Raw genomic sequence first — 11,824 nt, 5'->3', positions numbered from 1 at the left:
TGCCACCCCATCAGTGCCTCCTCATCAGTACCTGTCAGTGCGGCCTCATCAGTGCAGGAAAAAAATTATCTATTTACAAAATTTTATAACATAAACAAAAAAACTTTTTCTTTTTTTTACTTTTCGGTCTTTTTTTATTTGTTTGTGTAGCAAAATACCACCAAAAGAAAGCTCTATTTGTCGGAAAAAAATAACATAAATTTGGTTTAGGTACATTGTTGCATGACCGCGCAATTGTCATTCAAAATGCAACAGCGCTAAAAGCTGGAAATTGGCCTGGGCAGGAAGGGGGTGTAACTGCCCTGTATGGAAGTGGTTAAGTATTAATTGAATGTGACCTGTTAATGCGTTGGGGCCCATTGCTGACTATTCCTGCTATCAAAGAAAAGTATCAGCATCTGCAGGGGCCAGAGTTAAAGTGAACTTGTTGCTTTGCCCTTTAGAGTCAAAGTACAGGTCCTCTGCATGTTCTGTCTAGTAGATCCAGTATTAAGGTGTATGAAGTTCAATGCATGCTTACCGTTTCCCAGCCTGATTGATGACGTCTTATTTGTGTTCTATTCCAGGTCATCATGTCATATCCAGTGACCAACCAGCCCCAGGCAGTGCAGGCGTACACTTCCAGCCAATGGGGCTCCAGTGTTTTTGACTGCTGTTCAGACATGGGCATCTGTATGTATCTCTATGTACCCAAAAGGCATATTAATGGATATCTATAATTTCTCCCTATAGTTTACAAATTGAGACATAGGAATGAATGGGCTTGCATGGAGATTTTGAAGTAGGCAATCTGTGTTTTAACTGGCTCTAATCACTAGACACGCTTATTACCACTAAAATGCTTCTTCTGATGCACCAATCTGAACTCACTTTGTGTTTAACCGCTTGCCGACCGCCCGCCGCAGTCTGGCGCTCCCAGGCAAAGTACCATACATGTACGGCGCTAGCCTGGGAGGAGCTAGGGGGCGATCGCGCCCCGCCGAAGGCGTGATCCCGCCCCCGCTTCTCAGCTGGGGAGTCAGTGCGTGTGACCAGTGGCTCCGATGGCTGCCGGCCACTCGCGATCTCCCGCTGCAGTGAGAGAAGGACAGGCGGCTGATGTAAACACAGCCGTCTGTCATTCTCACTGAAGTAATCACAGATCCTATGCGATCCTGCTATGTAGGATCGTATGTCTCTGTGATTACATCACAAGCCACGCCCCTCCACAGTTAGAATCACACCCCTAGGGACACATTTAATCCATTGATCACCAGTAAAGTTAACCCCTTCCCTGCCAGTGTCATTTTTACAGTAACAGTGCATATGTATAGCACTGATTACTGTAGTTATGTCACTGGTACCCCCAAAAGTGTCAAAAATGTCAGTCAGGGGTCCGATCTGTCCGCCGCAATGTCGCAGTCCCACAAAAAAAAAATCGCAGATCGCCGCCATTACTAGTTACAAAAAAAATGACATAAATCTTTCCTGTAGTTAGTAAACACAATAACTTTTGCGCAAACCATTCAAAATATGATTATTGCGATTTTTTTTATCAAAACTATGTAGCAGAAAACAAATTGGCCTAAAATGTTAAAAAAATTTGATTTTAAAATTTTTATTATTTACTTTTTTTTATTTAAAAAAAATTTGAAACATTTTTTTTTTAAATTTTCAAGAATGTGAAAAATATTGTTTTTTTTTCAAAATTGTTGCTCTTTTTTTGTTCATAGCGCAAAAAATAAAAATCGCACAGGTGATCAAATGCCACCAAAAGAAAGCTCTATTTGTGGGAAAAAAAGGAAATAAATTTAGTTTGGGTACAGTGTCGCACGACCGCGCAATTGTCCATTAAAGTAACGCAGTGCCCAATCGCAAAATAGGGCCTGGTCATTAAGGGGGCAAATCCTTCCGGGGCTGAAGTGGTTAATGACCAGGTAATTTTTTGCGATACGGCACTGCGTTACTTTAACGGACAATTGCTCGGTTGTGCGCACTGTACCCAACTAAAATTTATGTCCTTTTTTCCCACAAATAGAGCTTTCTTTTGGTTGTATTTGTGCGATTTTAATTTTTTGCGCTTAAACAAAAAAAAAGAAACAACATTTCTTACTTAACTATACTACTATATTAAACGCATCCAATAATAAAATTTTAAAAATCGAATTTCTTTATCAGTTTAGGCCAGTTTGTATTCTGCTACAAATTTTTGGTAAAAAAAAATCCCAAAAAAGCATATATTAATTGATTTGTGCAAAAGTTATCGCGTCTACAAACTATGGGATACATTTATGGATTTTTTATTTTTTTAATTGTTTTTAATAGCAATGGTGGCGATCAGCAATTTTTAGCAGGACTGCGACATTGCGGGGGACAGACCAAACACTAAAGGGTAGATTTACTAAAACTGGAGAGTTCAAAATCTGGTGCAGCTGTGCATGGTAGCCAATCAGCTTCTAACTTCAGATTGTTCAATTAGGCTTTGATAAAATAACCTGGAAGCTGATTGGTTTCTATGCAGAGCTGCACCAGGTTTTTGTACTCTCCAGTTTTAGTAAATCAACCCCAATGTGACACTTTTTGGGGACCAGTGACACCAATACAGTGATCAGTGCTAAAAATATGCACTGTTAGGCCCCTTTCACACGAACGATCCGATCAGATCCGCCTGTCAGTTTTTTAGGCGGATCTGATCGGATGCTCCATGCATCCCTATGGGGTAGCAGGTGTCAGTGGAGACATCTCCGCTGACACCCGCTGCTATCCGATCCAATCCTGTCCGTGAAATCCTGACAGATGAAAACCCTATTTTCCATCCATCCAGGGGATCGGATAAGATCTAATCCGATTCCCTCATAGAGGACAGCGGGGATCTGACAGCTCCATCTCCGCACACAGAACGGAGACGGAGCTGTCATCCGCCTGCTCAGCGTGGATCGGCGGATTGATGCCCGCTGAGCAGAACACAGTCCGCTGACGGAGGCGGACCGTGTGAAAGGACCCTTACTGTATAAATGACATTTGGCAAGGAAAGGGGTTAACATCAGGGGCAATCAAAGGGTTAAGTGTGCTCCTAGGGAATGCTTTCTAACTGTGTGTGGGGAATGGACTGACTGCAGGAAGAGAGAGATCTTCCTGTCTGACAGAACAGCCGTCTGCCTTGTTTACATCGGCTGACCCCTGTTCCTTTTTGATTCTCCTGAACAATCGCGGGAGGTCGCCCATTGATTGGCTTCCGCTGAGTCCAATCACAGCGGGGGCGTGGCTCCGGCCGCGCACGTGCACCCCCTAGAGCTCTTTTACAAAATCAGGTACGTGATTTTGCGCTTAAGGACCGCACTGCTGCAGTAAATGTACGTGGATAAGTGGTAACATACAGTATATATACACAGTAAAATCACTATGCAATGAACGTAGAAAAACAGAAGCGCCATAGCAGCCGTCTCCTATAGCAGCCATCCCACGAGCCAGCACCCATCTCCTATAGCAGCCGTCCCACGAGCCAGCACCCATCTCCTATAGCAGCCGTCCCACGAGCCAGCACTCATCTCCTATAGCAGCCGTCTCACGAGCCAGCACCCATCTCCTATAGCAGCCGTCCCACGAGCCAGCACCCATCTCCTATAGCAGCCGTCCCACGAGCCAGCACCCATCTCCTATAGCAGCCGTCTCACGAGCCAGCACCCATCTCCTATAGCAGCCGTCTCACGAGCCAGCACTCATCTCCTATAGCAGCCATCCCACGAGCCAGCACCCATCTCCTAAAGCAGCCATCCCACGAGCCAGCACCCATCTCCTAAAGCAGCCGTCCCACGAGCCAGCACCCATCTCCTATAGCAGCCGTCCCACGAGCCAGCACCCATCTCCTTTATGAGCCGTCCCACAAGCCAGCACCCATCTCCTATAGTAGCCGTCCCACGAGCCAGCACCCATCTCCTATAGCAGCCGTCTCACGAGCCAGCACCCATCCCACAAGCCAGCACCCATCTCCTATAGGAGCCGTCCCACGAGCCAGCACCCATCTCCTATAGCAGCCGTCCCACAAGCCAGCACCCATCTCCTATAGCAGCCATCCCACGAGCCAGCACCCATCTCCTATAGCAGCTGTCCCATGAGCCAGCACCCATCTCCTATAGCAGCCGTCCCACGAGCCAGCACTAAACTCCTATAGCAGCCGTCTCACGAGCCAGCACCCATCCCACGAGCCAGCACCCATCTCCTATAGCAGCCGTCCCACGAGCCAGCACCCATCTCCTATAGCAGCTGTCTCACGAGCCAGCACCCATCTCCTATAGCAGCCGTCTCACGAGCCAGCACCCATCTCCTATAGCAGCCATCTCACGAGCCAGCACCCATCTCCTATAGCAGCCATCCCATGAGCCAGCACCCATCTCCTAAAGCAGCCATCCCACGAGCCAGCACCCATCTCCTAAAGCAGCCGTCCCACGAGCCAGCACCCATCTCCTATAGCAGCTGTCCCACGAGCCAGCACCCATCTCCTATAGTAGCCGTCCCACGAGCCAGCACTCATCTTCTATAGCAGCCGTCCCACGAGCCAGCACCCATCTCCTATAGCAGCCGTCCCATGAGCCAGCACCCATCTCCTATAGCAGCCATCCCACGAGCCAGCACCCATCTCCTATACCAGCCTTCCCACGAGCCAGCAACCATCTCCAATAGCAGCCAGCCCATGAGTCAGCAACCATCTCCTATAGCAGCCGTCCCACGAGCCAGCACCCATCTCCTATCAACACACCTATAACAATTACTTTAGACTTGCCACGCATTGATGGACTTATATGCACTTTCTCTCATGTATGACATACCTATTGCATTAGACTTGCCATGCTCAAATGGTCTCATATGCATCTATGTATGACAATATCTGCCCTTGGCCACCCACCCTGTCCCATCACCTACAGGGGCCAGCACATATCCTCTTTTTGCCAGTATATTTTATTTTTGTAATAAATGTATATCATTTACAGATATGTGTAAACGAAGCTGCACTGTGGGGTTTTGCCACAGGGACTGGCATTGCCATGATGTTTGTGGACAGTTTCTACAATAGATATGGAAGGTTGTGATCTACCCAGTGTACGGCACTTTTCCTCTATTCCTGGTTACAAAGCATAGTCGGTTAAAGGAGCACCCAAAATCAGCAATAAGAATTCCACTTAGATCAAAAGTTCCTTCTTTTATTGGTAGCAGAAAATGTACCAATAAAACAATGATCTTTTGATCTAAGTGGGATTCCAATTGATGTTTTTGGGCGCTCCTTTAACCGACTACCATTAGAAACTTTGGAAACGACCACTAGGCCGTATCTTAAGGTAGCAGCCCAGACCCCTTAACAAGGGTCCACTGCCTTTTTCCATCCAGTCGGGCCAGATTGCTTGGGAGTTAATTTCCCCAAGTGGCTCTTTCTCACCTACCACCCACCCACAGACCCTCTATTGAGTAGGTCAGTCCAGCACAGCCATCAACTTTTCAAAAAAACTGGTTACAGAGCATGGACAGCTCAGCTTGCCTCTTGAACCTGGCAATCAAGTTGTGCCGGGGAGCAGGAGCTTGGAGTGGAGGAACTTTCTAGTCTGATGTTATCCAAATTTTTTGGCAAGTCTGTTTGAATTCTGAATTTGAAACATCTGATCATTTTCTACCTGCCACATGTTCTCTCAAGTCATTACAAAATACAGGCCCCCTAATTGTGGTGCCAGTCCTCTTCCAGCTAAAATGATCCCCAGCATCCTTCAACCCACTTTCTTGAGATCTTTTTGACTTTGTTTCATTAACCTAAAGTTCTTCTCATTTGCAGGCCTTTGTGGAACATTCGTCCCTTGCATTTTGGCATGCAGAGTAGCCTCAGACTTCGGGGAGTGCTGCTGCTTGCAACTTCTCTTTGGTAGCACGCTGGCCCTGCGCACTGGTATGAGAGAACGATACCACATCCCGGTACGGATTAGGCTATAAGGCACACAGTCATTTCTGCTGTTTTAGTTATTAAAGTAGAGCTAAACTGTATCTGAGCAAAGAAATAATTGAATGTATGTGGGGAAGGTTTCTATTAGAAACATGTGTCATTGGAGGGTATCATCCTTAATTCAAATGTATCTCAACAATATAGACAATAGGACTTTATATACCCCTCCGGTAGACACCAATAGATCCAAGAATATTATAAAAGTACAAATTTTATTTCTAACAGTAAAACATATTTACAATCACATATTCCATGTGGCTGTTTACATATTAATACCAGAAATCAACATCTACTGCCAGCATGCACAGTTGTTGATCAAATTTAAGAGATAAGGTTGATGCATTTCGCGGGTGTTCCCGCTTCCTCAGGACCTCCTATCTCTTGAACAGATGTAAATGATCAAAAATTATCTAGGAATAGAAAAAACAAACATTATATGCAACATCTTCAACAATTCGAATAAGATACACAATACTTATATACATATATGATAGCTAAACCCCAAAGGTAGCGGAGGAAAAAAACGAACAAAAAATGTTTAAAAAATGTATTTTTATATATATGTAAATATCATATGCAATGCCAAGCCGCTGCAAGCAAAGCCAACAGAATACTGGGATGCATAAAAAATGGGGATTCACTCCAGAAATAAAGAGATTATTCTCCCACTCTACAAGACTCTGGTCCGGCCACATCTGGAGTATGCTATCCAGCTCTGGGCACCGGTCCCCAGGAAGGATGTGCTGGAACTGGAGAAAGTCCAGAGAAGGGCAACAAAAATAATTAGGGGAATGGAGGACATCAGCTATGAGGAAAGACTACAAGCACTGAACCTATTCTCTCTGGAGAAGAGACGCTTGAGGGGGGATATGATATCAATGTACAAATACTGTACTGGCAACCCTAGCATATGGAAAAACCTATTCAGAGAAAGGGAATACAATAAGACACGTGGCCACTCACTAAAACTAGAGGAAAGGCGGTTTAACCTTAAAATACGCAGGGGGTTCTTCACTGTAAGAGCAGTAAGGATGTGGAATTCTCTTCCGCAAGCAGTCGTATCAGCAGGGAGCATCGATAGTTTCAAAAAACTATTAGATGGGCACCTTAAAGACCACAACATACAGGGGTATACAATGTACGGTTAACAGCAAACACACACACACACATCATAGGTTGAACTGGATGGACTGATGTCTTTTTTCAACTTCACTAACTATGTTACTATATATATATATATACAGGTCCCTCTCAAAAAATTAGCATATTGTGATAAAGTTCATTATTTTCTGTAATGTACTGATAAACATTAGACTTTCATATATTTTAGATTCATTACACACAACTGAAGTAGTGCAAGCCTTTTATTGTTTTAATATTGATGATTTTGGCATACAGCTCATGAAAAACCAAAATTCCTATCTCCAAAAATTAGCATATTTCATCCGACCAATAAAAAAAAAGTGTTTTTAATCCAAAAAAGTCAACCTTCAAATAATTATGTTCAGTTATGCACTCAATACTTGGTCGGGAAACCTTTTGCAGAAATGACTGCTTCAATACGGCGTGGCATGGAGGCAATCAGCCTGTGGCACTGCTGAGGTGTTATGGAGGCCCAGGATGCTTCGATAGCGGCCTTGAGCTCATCCAGAGTGTTGGGTCTTGCGTCTCTCAACTTTCTCTTCACAACATCCACAGAATCCACAGATTCTCGATGGGGTTCAGGTCAGAGAGTTGGCAGGCCAATTGAGCACAGTAATACCATGGTCAGTAAACCATTTGCCAGTGGTTTTGGCACTGTGAGCAGGTGCCAGGTCGTGCTGAAAAATGAAATCTTCATCTCCATAAAGCTTTTCAGCAGATGGAAGCATGAAGTGCTCCAAAATCTCCTGATAGCTAGCTGCATTGACCCTGCCCTTGATAAAACACAGTGGACCAACACCAGCAGCTGACATGGTACCCCAGACCATCACTGACTGTGGGTACTTGACACTGGACTTCAAGCATTTTGGCATTTCCCTCTCCCCAGTCTTCCTCCAGACTCTGGCACCTTGATTTCCGAATGACATGCAAAATTTGCTTTCATCCGAAAAAAGTACGTTGGACCACTGAGCAACAGTCCAGTGCTGCTTCTCTGTAGCCTAGGTCAGGCGCTTCTGCCGCTGTTTCTGGTTCAAAAGTGGCTTGACCTGGGGAATGCGGCACCTGTAGCCCATTTCCTGCACACGCCTGTACACGGTGGCTCTAGATGTTTCTACTCCAGACTCAGTCCACTGCTTCCGCAGGTCCCCCAAGGTCTGGAATCGGTCCTTCTCCACAATCTTCCTCAGGGTCCGGTCACCTCTTCTCGTTCTGCAGCGTTTTCTGCCACACTTTTTCCTTCCCACAGACTTCCCACTGAGGTGCCTTGATACAGCACTCTGGGAACAGCCTATTCATTCAGAAATTTCTTTCTGTGTCTTACCCTCTTGCTTTAGGGTGTCAATGATGGCCTTCTGGACAGCAGTCAGGTCGGCAGTCTTACCCATGATTGCGGTTTTGAGTAATGAACCAGGCTGGGAGTTTTTAAAAGCCTCAGGAATCTTTTGCAGGTGTTTAGAGTTAATTAGTTGATTCAGATGATTAGGTTAATAGCTCGTTTAGAGAACCTTTTCATGATATGCTAATTTTTTGAGATAGGAATTTTGGGTTTTCATGAGCTGTATGCCAAAATCATCAATATTAAAACAATAAAAGGCTTGCACTACTTCAGTTGTGTGTAATGGATCTAAAATATATGAAAGTCTAATGTTTATCAGTACATTACAAAAAATAATGAACTTTATCACAATATGCTAATTTTTTGAGAGGGACCTATATATATATATATATATATATATATATATATATATTTATATCAAACTGTAAACTCTATCAGAGAACCATAAACTGAAAACACCATTTCATTTATTTTTAATATTCAAAGCAAACTCCCCCATCCATGTCTCTATGCTTTATTTTGTTAAGAAATCACTTTAAAAAACTCCCCTCTAGCATTGATAGCTGCAGCCATCCTGAGTAGGGGGCAGTGGCGTAGCGTGGGTTGTCAGCACCCGGGGCAAGGCAAGTAATGTGCGCCCCCTAACCCGCGGGATTTTAGCACTCGATTCTCTTCCACTAGATTAGTTAAAGAAACCCTTACCCCCTAAGCACATGTATTGTTTGTTATGAAAATACTGATGTAATTAAAGTAAAATGCATCTAAATACAAGTTTCAATGACCAGCGTGCCCCCTTTCAATGCAGAGAGACCAGCGTGCCCCCTTCAATGCAGAATGACCAGCGTGCCCCCTTTCAATGCAGAATGACCAGCGTGCCCCCTTTCAATGCAGAGAGACCAGCGTGCCCCCTTTCAATGCAGAATGACCAGCGTGCCCCCTTCAATGCAGAGAGATCATCGTGCCCCCTTTCAATGCAGACAGACCAGCGTGCCTCCTTCAATGCAGAGAGACCTACCTGCAGCAGCGGCTTCTTCTCAGTTCCCAGCAAGTCTCCTCAAGTCCTCCCGCCTCCTCCTCGGCCAATGGCATGCGTTCGCCTTTTGGCCAATCAGGAAGCGGGTCTCGGACCCGCTTCCTGATTCACCAGGAGGTGGATCCGTGTGACAATAGCGAATTTTCATTCGCTATTGTCACACAATGGGTGGGCTTGGGGCGCACTGCTCTGCGCCCTGGGTCCAACCTTTTTTGAAGCCTATTATGGCCTCTGGCTCTAATCAGGTGATTAAAAAAAACCCACTCTAACAGTGGCAGGCTGCTGACTCACTCGCTGCTAAACTGACTGAGCAGTGAAGAGAGGCGGCATAGGCGGGGCTTGGCTTTCAACGCCACCCCACCCTACACCAATGCACAGGTGAGGCACAGTCCAGCCCCGCCCCGACCCGCCATTTTCAGTCATAGGGCGGCCGCGCTGGACATCTCCCAGCCTAAAGATGGAGGCAGCCGCAGACAGTGTGTGAACTGTGTATGTCAGAGACAGACAGAGTGACACTGAGGATGCGCCCCCCCCAGATGTTGCGCCCGGTGCGGCCGGCCCCCCCTGCACCCCCCACGCTACGCCACTGGTAGGGGGCAGATGATTCATGTAGCATTGGCTTCCTTGAGCCCATCTGCCCTTAGCTTAGAAGTGTGTGCTTAGCTGAAAAAGCCCCCTCCTCCAGATGGGATAAAAAAAGGCCCACAAAGACTCCTGGGATGCATGACATCGCTTTTGCCTAGGCCAGGAACCAGGAAGCAACTAGAGAAATGTAAAAAAGTTTTAAACAAGTAAATATAATATACACTCCTATCTATTTACTAAGGCTACCAAGGTAATGATCAAAAAGAGTACTGATGATTGAGAGAGTTTAGTTCCGTTTTAAAAAATGTTTTTTTTTTTTTTTTTTAAAGAGAATGTATAGTGTTTTTATATATATTTTTATAGTGTTTTTGTGTACATTTTATTTAATATAGTCAAGATTAAAAAGAAAAAAGAATTCATAAAGAATAGTTATAGTTTTGTACAATTCTTTAAGTGATCTCCATTCTGCTGCAATCAATGTTCCTGCTGGTTGATTGACAGGCTACTCTGATTATTTAACCTCTACAACTGAGACTTCAGTGATAGTAACTTGCACTTTTGCTGGACAACTTGGTCCATTACAAAAAGTAATAAAATAATAGATCTACTGGTAGGATAAACATGCAATAATAAAAATGTTGGATGGGGGCACAAAAATAATGCTATTGACAAACTGCATCATGTATGCAATTTTTTATTTTGCCCATAGTTCTACTTGAAATCCCTTCCCTTGACAATCAGGCTAATTTTTTTAAAGAATTCTTCATAGATCTATCTTTTCAAAATAGTCCATGATGTCTAAGTTATCTCTTTCTTTGACCTACAGGGAAGTATCTGTGATGATTGGGTGAGCACCACATTCTGCGGACAGTGCACCCTCTGTCAGATGGCACGGGAGATGAAGGCAAGGAAATGAGGACCCATTAGCAAGATGGTATCATGGCGGGCATCCATGGACTGTTTTCACCTTTAAGAGAACCTGAAAAACAACACTAAAATCTCATTGAAGGGGGAGAGGTTACCACGTCTGTCTCCCATGACCCCCCTTCCCAACCAACCTCTGGAAGCACTTCAGGAAGGACTGTGATTTTGCATGGACACAACATTACTAGCTAAAAATTTGAAAGCATTTAGAGCCAAGTTGATAACTGAATCTGACATTTTTATTTATTTTCCCTTAATGTCTTTATATAAATGCCAGTTCCAAAAATCCAGGCAGTGATGTTAAATTACCCTCTGGCCTCCCTTGTCAGTCTCAGAATACCAGCACTAAGATTTCACCTAGGGCACCTAACTGTGTATTCTGCAATAGGGCATCCCATAACATACCAGCACAAGTCACATGGCTTTCATATCTATAGCCTAGGTGGATTTTTCCGTTGGGGTGCCATTAAAAATGAATACCATTGCATTAATACCTTTGCACAAACGTAGATGTTAACACAAATTGGTGTTGAGTGGGCTCTAAATCAGTGTAGCAAAAGCTGCAATGCACTCACTTACAACTGAATTTTAAAGTACTTCAACTATTTGTACAAAATGCATTGTGTGACATCTGATGGCTTTGTAATGGTATGTAGGCAAAATTGGACAATCTGGTTGGGATTCTTTATCAATGGAGATATATGAAACTGGTATGTGGTTCAAGCTGTCTGCATCCAAAGTAAACTGAATATCAAGTTTGGGTAAAATTGGCCCTTAGACCCCGTTCAGACAGGGGCGACACGACTTGCTGGGGCGACCTGTGCACCGCGACCTCAGCGCG

The 11,824-nt window shown here is 44.5% G+C and overlaps 1 protein-coding gene across 1 annotated transcript; it reads left to right on the top strand.

Annotated features, from left to right (window-relative positions):
* Positions 1–572: 572 nt before the first annotated feature.
* Positions 573–11,111, top strand: LOC309568026 (cornifelin homolog; the record flags this gene model as incomplete). The annotated part of the gene is made up of 3 exons (XM_082273600.1): positions 573–672; positions 5,798–5,934; positions 10,886–11,111. 3 exons carry the CDS (start codon positions 573–575, stop codon positions 10,973–10,975), a joined length of 327 nt encoding a protein of 108 aa, XP_082129726.1. The 3' UTR covers positions 10,976–11,111.
* Positions 11,112–11,824: the final 713 nt, after the last annotated feature.

The sequence above is a fragment of the Pelophylax lessonae genome, assembly GCF_965119305.1.
Source record: "Pelophylax lessonae genome assembly, chromosome: 12".
Taxonomy (NCBI): domain Eukaryota; kingdom Metazoa; phylum Chordata; class Amphibia; order Anura; family Ranidae; genus Pelophylax; species Pelophylax lessonae.
The sequence above is the reverse complement of the archived record's forward strand: the minus strand, read 5'-3'. Positions and strand labels throughout refer to the sequence as shown.